This window comes from Eulemur rufifrons, chromosome 2, assembly GCF_041146395.1.
Source record: "Eulemur rufifrons isolate Redbay chromosome 2, OSU_ERuf_1, whole genome shotgun sequence".
In the NCBI taxonomy this organism is placed as follows: Eukaryota; Metazoa; Chordata; class Mammalia; order Primates; family Lemuridae; genus Eulemur; species Eulemur rufifrons.
Window position 1 is genome coordinate 15,719,179 of NC_090984.1, and position 12,638 is coordinate 15,731,816.

Sequence of the window (12,638 nt, forward strand, 5' to 3'; positions counted from 1 at the left end):
CGTGAGCACGCGAGTCAGGGCCCGTCCTTCCTCTGCCCACAGCCTTCCATGGCTCCCACCTCCCTCAGGGTCAAAGCCCAAGTCCTCCCTGCAGCCCACCAGGCCCTGCACGACCTGCCCTGTCCCCTCCCTGCCCCCTGCCCTCCCCTCCTCACTCTGCTCCTGCCACACGCCAGGCACTGTCCTACCCCAGGGCCTTTGCACGGGCTCCTCCCTGCCCCCGGCTCCCCCCAGCACCGGCTCAGAAATGAAGACACTTCCGACGATAGGAGCAGGACTTCGCAGTGCTCATGAGCCTTTAATTCATTATGAACCTAGAGGCAGGGAAATTAGGCAAAAAGTACAGCGCATCCTTAATCTTGGGTGGGGAAAAAAAATTGGGGTAGGTGGGTGGTTTTGTTTCATTTTTGCACATAGTAAGACACAGATAAATCTTCGCGGGGACAACGTGCAGCTCTCGTTTGCCGATGGCGGAACCCACACCGGGGAGGGGTATGGCCCGGAGAGACCCCCAAGGGGCCCCAGGACTGCAGAGGCACCTGCCGCTTCCTGACAATATAAATAGTTTCCAAACTACATATGAATACAGTGGCGCCGTGCAGGCAGGGCTGGGCGTGCAGAGGGAACCCCCACATCTCGGCTGCACCCCCTCGCCCCCCCCCGGCCCCGCCCTCTCCGGCAACCCGCCCTCCCCCACCAAGGGAAAGAAAGGCTCCAATTTCATTAAATACTTCTCTCTGGCCTGGTAACCTTTACACACTCTTTAAAAAAAAAAAAAAACTTTTTTTTTTTTTAAAATACAAGCAAATGATTCCCTGGCCCCTCCCAGGCAGGAGCCAGCTAGGAGGCAGCCTGGGGAAGGCGCTTCCCACGCCGGGGCTGCAAAGGTGGCGTTTCCTGTCTCATCAACTCAGCCCACAGCCCTGCGAGCTGGCGGCAGCGCCTCTCCCACTCTGTCTCCCAGACACGGGATGGTGACAAGGACGACCACCAAGCCCCTTGGGGTCCCAGAAGCCCTCCCTCCAGAGCAGGGGGCATGCGGGCCGCCAGAGCCCGAGGACACCAGGCCTGGTCCGTTGGGGAAACAGACGGCCCTGGGCCACCCTGAAGGCTGACTCGGCTCGTGTCCCCTGACCGGTTGAACCAGGAAGATGCTCCCTCACCCTCAGCCTGGCCTGGAAGGACGTCCCCGAGCAGCTGTGTCGGAGCAGCCCCGAGAAGAGGGTGTTTATTTTGCAAAGGGGGACTGGTGAGACCGAGAGGGACTGGGCCACTCTCCTGCCCACCTGCCCGGGGCCACTGCTGGTCTCACGACAGAGTCACCTCGAGCTGCGAGGATGTTCCGGCTACAACGCACTTCCTTCCCTGCCTGCTGGATAGACAAATAATATTTTAAAACAACAACAAACAGAAAGAAACGACGAGATACTTTGACCTCTCTCAGCAAATCCTGGTTCTGAGAAAAAGACCGTGTTTGTTTCGTCTTGTTTTTAAAGCCACAAATCTAGAAAACAACTTTGGGGATTTTTTTCCATTTCTTTGTTTTCCTTTTTTTCTTGCTTTTTTTTTTAAACAATATGTATTTATAGAAAGAACCTCACAAAGGTGTTCTATGTACAGAAGTCACAATCTCAAAGGCTGCTCAGTAGGCAATGCGGTAGCACCTTTTCGAGAAGAGAGCTTACATGGTTTAAAATTCTGAGTAGTTGGGTGGGGTGCGCGCCCCGGCCGGCCCCCCAGCCTGCCTGGCCCTGCTCCCTGAGTCCGGGGACCGCGTGCCGGTGTCCTGCTCGCTCCTGTTGCCCCAAGGGGCACCCATGGCGCGGAGGTGGCCTCTTGGGCCAGGGAGGTGAAGACAGGAATTCACGGCCAGCGAACGCCCGGGGCACGCCTGGCCGGCCTGGCGGGGCTGAGGGTCGCCCGAGCGGCTGGCTGTCCTAGAAGGGGGCTCCGGGCCGGCCCTGCGCCTGCAGGAGGCTCTCCACGAAGGCCAGGTAGTCCGGGTTCCGCCCCGTGTCCTCGGCGGCGAGCGGGGTGCCCACGCGCGGACGCTTGGCGGCCTTCGCTTCCTCTCCCGAGAAGGAGTGCTCCTGCGGGGCCCCCGTGCTCAGCGACTGCGGGACAGCAGAGAGCGCCTGGTCAGCGCGGCGGGGCCTCTGCCGGGCTCCGGGCCGCTGCCCCGCAGCAAGTGACCTCCAAGACCAAGCCAGCTGGACACAGACCACCCACCGCTGGGGACAGCTGTGCAGGGGCCCCCGGTCTCCACGTGCACCCCAACCCTGCGAGCGAGGGGCCCCGCTCCTGCCCCAGCCTTTCTCCCCCAGGAGGCCGACACAGCCCATCTGCCTGGCTGCCCTCCCTGTTCCCTCAGGAAACCCTCCAGCACGTTCGTCTCGGCCACAGCCACTGCTCCCCAAAACCTCACCCTGGATTAAAAAGGAAAGAAATCGAGCCCCAGACAGCTCAGGAGAGACGGCCGCCGTCACCCCTCAGCTGCCAGGACTTTTTTTCAAGCTGCAAAGCCGGGCGCCGGGATTCTGTTCTGGCCCCTCCTTCCACGGAGCACGGGGCTTCCCTGTCTGCTCAGGGCAAGGGCTGGGCCCCTCCACGCCCTCCCCACAAGACAGCCTTGCCCGGGCGTCACGGCACCTGAGCCGCGGCAGACGGAGCCTCCCGGCCGGAGTGGGTGGCCCAGCCGAGCCCTGGGGCGCCACCCACGCAGAGGCCGAGGAGGAGGAAGAGGAGGAGGAGGAGGAGGAAGAGGAGGAGGAGGAGGAGGAGGGCAGCCGACGCCATGTGAAGATGTGATCTGCACCCTGCCAGGGCCCAGGCCAGCTCCCTGAGAAGTGACCACCTCGGGCTCCTGGGAGCCGGGCCGTGATGTGCGCACTCACCAGCCTTGACCGGACCCTCTTGGGAAGCTCCTCCTCCAGGGTGAAGATGTCGCCGCGCTTCACTGTCAGCTGGGACCCGTCCTCAAACTCCACCTGCAGAGGAGACGGGACTGGGTTGTCAGGCCCCTGCCGAGGTCCTGGCACCGCCAGGCAGGTTGCGGCTCTCCAGAGACGCCCCATGTGCTGGGAGGCCACGTGGCTGCCGGGCCGAGGCTCACACCCACCCGCACCTGCATGCGGCCCACAGGGAGCAGGCAGAGGGCCCCTCGCAGGCGGACGCAGGGACAGCCGGGGCGGGTGGGTCCCCGCAGGCTCCAGGCAGAGACAGCACCCTCACCCCCGCCACCCAAGGGGCTGACAGACGCTGCCTAGGGGCGAGGGGGCACAGCTGGGTGGGCCGACGGGGCTGGCAGGAGTGGCGCCTTAACAGGGCCCAGGAGATGGGCAAGGTCAGGCCAAGCGGACACAGAGGCCCGAGTTCAGCAGGCCGACAGGAAGGCAGAGGACAGGGTGGCAGATGCCTAACTGGAGAGGTGCAACCCCGGGGGACCCGGCGCCCCGCCTCTTCCTCGACAGGAACGATGGCAGCGGTGCCCTCTGGGGCTCCCCTGGCAACACAACAATACCGTCTCCTAAAGGGGCGCCCGTTTCATGTAAGCGACAGGCATGTGTTTCCTTGCCCAGGAAGGCCACTGTGGTCACTCCCTGGCCCCAACGGCTGTTCTACTCTGGGGACAAGGTTCCAATTGCAGAGGACTCGCGTTTCACATTTAAAAACTCAAACAAGCCTGTGGTCCCAGCTACAGGAGGCTGAGGCGGGAGGATGGCTCTAGCCCAAGAGTTGGAGGCCGCAGTGAGCTGTGATCACACGCTGCACTCCAGCCTGGGTGACACAGCAAGACCCTGTCTCTAACAACAAACTTAAAAAACCTCAAACACACACTAGGAATGTCCATGGGGGTGGGTGCCATTTACAAAACTCAGATGCACAGTTTGCCCGGGACCGGAGGTCTGAGGGAGGCCCAGCCCACCCTCTCCAGGGGAGCGCAGACCCTGCCTCACAGTGGCCCTTGGCTCGAGCCTGCTGGTCACTGTGACTCCAGGACGAGTGAGGACAGAGAGAGACAAGAGGTGGACTCCGGAAAAGGAGCAGCTGCCGTGGGTACCACTGGCCTCTTAGCCCGTGCAGGCAGCGGGAGGCCTGGTCTCTGCGTCCCCAGCCTGGACACCTGGACGGCTGGCTGCCCCCTTGGATGTGTCCTGGGGGGCTGTGTGGAAGAGCCTGCCGACATGCCAGCCCCTGCCTGTCCTCTCCGTCTTGTTTGTAACGTGGAACCTGAAGAAGAACCCCGCCCCTGTGCCCTACAGTGGGGACAATCGGGCGCTAAGTCCCTCAGCTCCCACCCTGGGGGCGCCGGGACCTCAGCGCTCAGAGCTCCCGGCACACGGGTCCCGGTCTCCACCCCTTGCGGCCTCGCTGCACGCTAGGATTCAATCACCACAGAAGCGCAGGCTTCCTGGGAGGAAAAAGCGAGTTCCAGAAACTCGGATGAAACCGGCCCAGGTTTCTAGGTCGGACAGACTGGGGAGATCTGGCCCAGATTCTCGGGGGGAAGACACGGCTCGCCCAGGGGTGCAGCTCACCAGCCCGCCCGAGCCAGTGGCCTCGCGGGGTCAGGTCACTTGGGGACTGCGGACTGATCGGGGAGTCGGGTCGGTTTCCTCTCCGGAGGGCTCCCCAGAGGCTGCCCTCAGCCGTGAGTCTGCACGGGGCAGGTCGTTAAGGCAGCGTTTGTGTTCTCGGCTTTCGAGAAAAGCGCAGGTTCCTCTGCAGCTGTGAGAAATCACACAGAGGCCGCGGACCCCCGGCCGGGTCCCCTCAGTGGTGAGATCGCAGCATGATTCAAAGCCATCTTGGCCGGTCACGTTTGAGAGGGAATGTGCTCTGAATGTTCTGGAAGGTTGGGCTCCTGAAGTCCCAGTGAGACAGAGTCTGGTCCAGGGGCCCTTGGGGACCAGCAGGTGGGAGACCTCGTGTCACCTGGACCGGCCCTGCGCCGGCCCTCAGGCTCTGCTCTCTGGGCCGGGCAGCTGCCGGGCGCCTCCTTGGCCATTACGCAGGGGGCGTCTCCAGATCGTGCGACCCAGAGGTCCCACAGCCACCTCGAGGGCAAGCGGGCAGGTGCTGCACAGCAGTGACTACATCTCTCTCTTCCACAACTGCGATCTGTGTTCTTCTTTAGCCACCTGCTGACGTCCCCAGCGCTGCCCCAGGCACTCTGGAGATGTTAGGTGATCTCGCTTCTGGGCTGGGTGACACTTCCCCGTGAGCTCTGCGTCCTCGGGGGTCAGCTCTCTCCCAGTCGCTGGCCTGGCGTCTGGTGAGCTGACAATTATCCTAACGACATGAGTGGTGGCAGCTCCCTGCTTGCCAGCTGGAGCAGGGCCTGCTTCCTCGGGTTCCTGTCTGGGACGTGTGGCCGAAACCCACTGTGAGCTTCCCTGTCGCGTGCCGTGTTCAGCTTGGCTGTGAATTTACTCGCGTGTTTTCTTCATGTCTTTTTGATCGTCTTCGCAGGTTTCTTGAGGGAGGGAGACAGACCGACACACGCTCGGCCTGATTTCTCCAACCACCGTCCTCCACCCTTTCTGAGCTCCTGCTCGACTCTGTCCTCAGAGTCGGGTCCTGATCTGCTCTTCGAAAAGGGAGGCTCCTGGGGGAGCCGGGGTCTCCTCGCTCACACCCCGCCGGCCCCCTGTGCACCGTCGGCGACAGATCGCTTCTCGCCGGGCAGGGGCTGTCCACGGGGAAAGGGGCAAATGCCGGAGGGTCATCAGTCACCTTGGACCCCACGCTCGGTCTGCGATGGTTCTGCCTTCCCACGGCGCAGCAGGAAAAGGGGTGGGTGCCCAGACCCCACAGCGGTGCGGCTCCTGTCGGGGGGATGTCATCTGACACTGACGGTCAGGGGACAGACATCTCTCCACACCTAGCAGGACTTGCCAGTGGCTCACTGGACCACCCCCCCACGTACACGGAGGCTCGGGGGGCGGCGTGGCAGGCTGCTCCAGCCCCTGGCACCTCCTCTGCCCACCAGGGGGAAGTGCAGCTCCAGCCCCGAGGCAAGGCTGTCCAGAGTGCATGTCCCACGACACCACCAAAAACTGGGAAGACGTCCCTCCAAGGGAAACATCAGGCAAGAAGAGGTCCTTTTTAGCTCTGAGAACACACCAGGCCCGTGCTTAGAATTAGGTGGGCAAACCAAGGCCTGGTGGGCACGGCCTTGACCTCAGCCCGCAGCACAGGCGGCCTGGGGGGCTGACCTGGCCCGGCCCTGCGCTGGGAAAACGGGACGGGTGGGGCTGTGTGGGGGCGGCGAGGGTGCCCCTTACCTGGCAGATGTGGCTGGTCACGGAGGAGATGAACTTGGCCTTGTAGATGTTGCCGTCTGTCCACCGGAGCTCCACCGACTCGCCCTCGGGAGGCGGTCCCAGCCGGACACAGTCCCTACTCTGCAGACACAGCCGGCGGAGGGTGAGGTGCGGCCCACACTTCCCCCATCTCAGACCCTCCCCGTGAATCCCAAGGCGAGCGGGGAGCCCCGGGGTCGGGTGGGGGTCCGGCGCCCACCCGTGGCGACGCCAATGCTCCAGGCTTGTGTTGGACTGACATCGCTTCCAGCCCTGTCCCCGCGGGACCAGGGCGGCATTTCCCCCAGGCGGGGACCAGGTGACACCGCTAGGGACTGGAGGGAGGGGGCCGCATCCGGGCTTCTTTGCTGCAGCCCCACCCTTCCTGCCGGCCCCGCCCCAGGCCCCGCCCCCACGCACCGTGATGCTTTCTGGGTACAAGTTGTCGCTGTAGGACCCGTCGTCAAAGTTCACTTCGTAGAAGGTCTGCGTGGTGGTGCCGATGACGCGGCAGCGGTAGTAGAGCCCGTTGCGGTTCTTGGTGATGACGACCTGGCCCAGGGACACGGCGCGCAGGAGCTGCACCTGGCGGCGGGAGGGGCAGTCAGCGCCCGGCGAGGGGGGGAGGGGGGGAGGGCTAGGGGAGGCGCGGGGTGCGCGGCGGCACTCACGGCGTGGCCCCCCGCCTTGTGCTTGAGGCAGGTGATGGAGACCACATAGGGCCAGTCGTCGGGCTCCATGAGCACGCCGGCCGCGTGCGCGCAGGTGACGTGGAAGGATGTGGAGCAGTGCTCGTAGGAGCACTGGATGCAGGCGCCCGACACCTTCTTCATCCGCTTCCGGCAGTACACGCACTTCTGCGGGGACAGGGGCAGCGTGGGGCGGGGGCCTACGCCGGCCCCCAGGACTGTCCACCATGGGGACGTAGGCAGCCCAGCCTCACGGGGGGCCTTGGGCACGGCCCCGCCGCTCTGCCTGGGAGGGGCCACCACCCAGAACCTGGAGCCAGCCGGGGCCCAGGCCCACCAAGCCTCCTGCCGCGGCCTGAGCCTCGCCCCCGCCCCTGTGTTGCCATCTGCTGGAACCGGCACAGAAGGCCACTTCCGGTGTTGCTCAGCCACAAAGAGGCTGCGCCAAAGCGCGGTGCCCCCAGAAACACGGGTGTGATCCAGACACCAGAACTGCCCAGAGCAGGAAGCTCCACCAAGACGGGAACAGATTCCCCATTGCCAGTGGCTGGGGAGGGGGGAGGGAGTGGCTGCTGAAGGGGACGGGGTTGCTTTCTGGAGTGACAGAATGTTCTGGAACTAGAGAGGTGATGGCTGCACAACTCAGCGAATGTACCGGAAACCACTGAGAAAGGTCACAGGGAAGAGTTTTATCTCTGTCTTTGGTGAGAGGCCGGGCAGAGCAGCCGCCTTCGTAAGGAGGGGGCACCTGCATGTGACCTTTCACCCCGAGGCACGGGGCACAGGCCACACCTGCCCTGTGTCAGCATCGGGCTCCATCTTCACACCTGTCACTCTGAGCATTTAATAACTGGGGCCCTTATCGCTCTATAAACCATGTTCAAAACCCAGATGCGCGGAGGGCCAGCAGCGGTGCAGCTGCAAGCGCGATCGATGGCAGCGAGCTCTCATTATTAAACTGTCAATACAGTTCTCCGCCGGCAGGGACAAGCGCTGACACGCAACATGATCCACACGGCGCTAACCCTCCAGGCCTGGCCTCCACCCGCCAGAGCAAGCTGGAGCGTGGAGGTGACAGCAGCCTCGGTCCCTGGAGGGCGCCCGGGCAGAGGCCCTGATGTGAGCCCGGTGGGTGGCTGCGCTGCCTTGAACACGTCACCCACAGGTGCCCGGGAGAAACCCTGGCGCACAGCACACTTCACCTCCGCCCGGCGGGGGCAGCTCGTTATTCCAAGTTCCTCGTCATGGAGAGTGTGCACCAGGCCCCTTCAGAGCCATCTGCTGAGAGCCGTGCATGGGGCTGCAGAGTGGGCCCAGGACCAAAGTCACCCAAAGCCACCACCTCCTAAAGGCAAAGTCCCCTACATGCCACACTCGTGGCCATAGGTCAGGACAGGCGTCCAGCACACTGGGCTCCCTCAGGCGAGTCACTGCCCTTCCCTGGACGCCTGGTTCACAGAGCCTCACCGCTGCCCAGGCCACCCAACATGCATGTTGGGGTCAGGGGCTGCTGGGCCTGGAAGGAGCCCAGGACTGGAGGAAGCAGATGGCCCCCGCTGGGCGCGACTGCTGGGCACCACCCACGACACCGCGTCCTCAGCCTGCGCTGCTGCGGCTGAGGTGAGGCTGGTGAATGCTCCCCCAGCACTACGATGGCAGCTCAAGCTCCTCCCTCCTGCCCCGCGCCCCCAAACCTCAAAGCAGGCTGACCCCTCCCATCCTGGGCTCCTCCCAGACCTCCTGCTCCTGCAGGAAGCCTCTGGAGCCTCCATCAGCTGCCAGGAGCCGTCTGGCCTGGTGAGGGACAGGCTGATGGACGGACGACGGCGACCGGAGGCGGGTGGGTGGCCGGGCAGGCAGAGGTTAACCGCTGCCGCCTTGCCGGCTCCATTAAGCAGTACAAGCCGCCTCGTGTAAAAGGATTTTTAATTCATCGCTACAAGCGCGGGTAATGAAGAGGCCGCGTGCTGCAAATGTCAGATGATCCATAAAGCGTCTGGGAGGGAGGATTTATCGAGGTGCGCGCTCCGCGCCATCACCGCACCTGAGTGATGAAGCCTTTTACGCTGTGGGCTAAGTCACCGGCACCGGGAGGAGCTGCCTGCGGGCTGCTGGTCCCCTAATCGCCACGCCAGCCAGGCTGGTGTGAGCTGCTGCGCCCCCTGGACAGGGCTCTCCCCTACAGGGGGGCTCCCTCGGCTGCCCGCTCAGCCTTGCCCAGGCGGCCCCGCACCTGTGGGCTCTGAGCACAGTGTCCCAGCCTGCCAGGCCCATGGGCACCTGCGTCAGCACATGGGAGCCCAGGATCCATGATGGGCATCGGTCCTGTCCTTGCAGGACTCCCGCAGGCCCCCACTCCCGGAGCCCGACGTGTGTGCTGCCTGTGCCCTGCCTCCAGCCTTTAGTGTCAACACCCAGAACCGTCCCAGGTGGCCAGGAAAATAAACAGGGCAGGGAAAGCTGCCAGGCAGGGTGCTGTGTGTGCCCCGGAGCCCGGGAGACAATGCGGAAGCTCGAGGGGATGGGGGAATCCCACACCCGGCCCTCAGTGGGGACGCGTCCCAGCAAGGCCTGCGCCCCCTGCCTGCACTGGGGTCTCCTCAGCTTTTGGTGGGACCAGGTCCCAAGGCCCAGCAGGAAGCTGAGTCACAGGGCCAGCACGGTGCGGTTTTCACACAGTTGTGGGAAGACCCCAAGTCCTCAGGCTCAGGGTGCCAGGGGGGCACAGCAGAGACAGTGCCTAGCGCTGGAGCCTGGGCATGGGTGGCTGCCCCTGCAGGCCCAGGCTCCTCACATCCTGTCCCCCTCCCCCCCGCCCCCGCCATCACTGCTCAGCTCACACTTGGTGGGCTGTGCTGAGAGGCCCAGCGATGACAAGCTGCCTGCCAGCGCACAGAGGTGGCCCAGCTAATGCTACTGTGGCCCTGCACGGTGAGGGCTGCTAGCCCTACAGTTCAGAGGGGAAGGTGGAGGCACAGAGAGGTCAAGGAATCTGTCTAGGCCGGGCGCGGTGGCTCACGCCTGTAATCCTAGCACTCTGGGAGGCTGAGGCGGGAGGATTGCTCGAGGTCAGGAGTTCGAGAGCAGCCTGAGCAAGAGCGAGACCCCCGTCTCTACTAAAAATAGAAAGAAATTAGCTGGACAACTAAAAATATGTAGAAAAAATTAGCTGGGCATGGTAGCGCATGCCTGTAGTCCCAGCTACCTGGGAGGCTGAGGCAGGAGGATCGCTTGAGCCCAGGAGTATGAGGTTGCTGTGAGCTAGGCTGACACCACAGCACTCTAGCCTGGGCAACAGCGAGATTCTGTCTCCAAAAAAAAAGCGAAAAAAGGAATCCATCTGGAGTCACACAGCCGGCCAGGGACTGAGGGACTGAGCTGGGACTCGCAGGCAGCACTTTGCTCGCAGTGTGAGCTCTGCCCGCTCCCCACCGTCCTGCAGCTCCCAGGGGCGGCCATCATCACTGAGAGCAGCAGGAACCTCGCAAGCGCCCCCAAAGCCCCCCTATGCCCAAGGGTGGCCATGCTCCTAAAATGAGGCACCTCGATGTACACCGAGAGACACCAGTGACAGAGCTCCTTCACTCAAAGGCAAAACCAAGTGACCCCATGACGACGGGCAAAGGGCCCGAGCAGACTGTCTCCGCGGGAGACACACGGACGGCAGCAGGAGTGGGAAGAACTCTGCGTCACTAATGCCAGAACTCCCCTGTGACCCTGCAACCATGCTCGGGGTCGGCGGCCACAGGGAACGAAACCAGAATCTCTAAAATGTCTGCGCTCCCACGTTCACCACAGACAGGGTGGGGACGACCCGGCACCCGCTGGCGGAGGGACGGACGGACACGCCAGTCCACCGTATGATGGAGTATCACTTGGCCACGAGAAAGGAGGCCTGCCATGTTCAGCCGGGCCTTGGACGCGAGTGGGTGAACCTCAAGGACGCCATGCTCAGTGAAAGGCGTGTCACAGAAGGACACACCCCACGTGACTCCACTCACAGGACGTCCCTCGAACAGGCAATGCCCAGAAGCTGAGCGGACGGTGGGTGCAGGCGCTGCGGGGCAGTGGGAGGGGTCGCTGCTCCAGAGACACAGCGTTCCCGCTGTGCGAGGTGAGCAGGTTCTCGGGACCGAGGTCCACCACGGCACGGCGCACCGCGGGTGGATGTCGCGATAAGCGCCGCTACCACAAGTATTAAAAACAAATAAGCCGGAGAGGTCGGCCATGTAGTAAGACGAGAGGGCGCTTAGCGTGTGTGGTGTTTCCACCTCTGACAGCACAGGGGACTCGACTCTGCAGGGACGGTCCCTGAGCAGACACACGCCGACCAGGAAGCGGCACCTGGTGGGGACCTGCTTGTCACTGGTGCCCTCGGTGCCTTTTGACTTTTGTACCTCGAGCTGGAGGAAACGATTCAAAAAAAACATATTAAGGCCATTAAATATTAAATGTCTGATTTCAAATCAAAAATAGAGTTTATTATATCTCAAACAAGAAGCAGTACAATTAATTAAAGCACGCGCCTAAACTGTCAAGACACTTCTGCCATCTTAACGGTAGCTCGTTTATGCCAGCAGCGAAGAAGCCTGGAGAGCGAGTGGCGATGACATGCAAGCGTTTTCCACAGCTTGTAGAGAATGCAGTATTTTTCCTTGCAGGAAGTGGTCCAAAGCCTGGAAGATGTAGTCAGCTGGTGCAAGGTCTGGCGAATACGGTGGATGACAGACAGTTTCCAAGTCCAGCTTCTGTAGTTTGAGTAGCATTTGTGCGACACGTGGTCGAGCGTTGTCTTGCAAGAGGATTGGCCTGTCTCTGTTGACCAATCTCGGCTGCTTGACTGCAAGCATCCCCATTATTTCATCGTTTCATTGGTTGCAGTTGACACCTGCTGTCATCAACTGACCGGGTTTCATGAAGCTGTAGTGGGTAATGCCCGCGCTCGACCACCACACACACACCATTAGCTGTTTCTGATGAATACTCGGTTTCGGACTTTGTTTCGGCACTTCATCTTTATTCAACCATTGTGCTGAACACTTGTGATCGTCAAAAGAATCCATTTCTCACCACACATAGCAACACGGTGTAGAAATGGTTTGCCTTTATATCATAACAGCAAAGAAAGGCAAGCTTCGAGACGATTTCTCTTCTGATACTTAATTCACGTGGAACCCATCTATCCCACTTCTTTACCTTGCCCATTTGTTTCAAATGGCCCAATATTATAGGAATAGAAACGTCAAACCTTGCTGCTACTTCACGCATACGTTGAGATGGATTCGCTTCCACTATAGCTTTCAGCTCATCATTATCCACCTTGGTCTCAGGTCGCCCACGTGGCTCATTTTCAAGTTTAAAATGACCACAATGGAACTTCTTAAACCATCGACGTACTGTGTGTTCATTAGCCATATCCTTCCCCAACACTTCGCTGGTGTTTCGAGCTGTCTGCGCTGCATTGGTTCCACGATGGAACTCATATTCCAAAATAGCACGAATTTTTGATTTGTCCATGGCTTCACAAAAAAATGGCTCTAAAAAAAATTTGAAAGATAATCACAAGCCAAACCGTGTGTTTGAAAGAATGAGGATGGACCTTCACAACAAACATAAAACAGGTGTCAAGTGGAACGTCAGAGAT

At 61.4% G+C, this 12,638-nt stretch overlaps 1 protein-coding gene across 3 annotated transcripts in view; it reads right to left on the minus strand.

The window, feature by feature from the left end:
* Positions 1 to 285: 285 nt before the first annotated feature.
* KDM4B (lysine demethylase 4B) overlaps positions 286 to 12,638 on the minus strand; it is a 132,981-nt gene continuing 120,628 nt past the window's right edge. For 2 of the 3 annotated variants that reach the window (XM_069480074.1, XM_069480064.1), the window contains 5 exons: positions 6,977 to 7,162; positions 6,726 to 6,890; positions 6,288 to 6,407; positions 2,895 to 2,987; positions 286 to 2,114 (listed from right to left, as the gene is read on the minus strand). In XM_069480074.1, the coding sequence (XP_069336175.1) occupies positions 1,938 to 2,114; positions 2,895 to 2,987; positions 6,288 to 6,407; positions 6,726 to 6,890; positions 6,977 to 7,162 (741 nt within the window). In that variant the 3' untranslated portion in view covers positions 286 to 1,937. Of the gene's footprint in view, positions 2,115 to 2,894; positions 2,988 to 6,287; positions 6,408 to 6,725; positions 6,891 to 6,976; positions 7,163 to 11,472; positions 12,532 to 12,638 lie in introns of those variants that run through there. The other variant, XM_069480081.1, reaches the window with a different exon arrangement.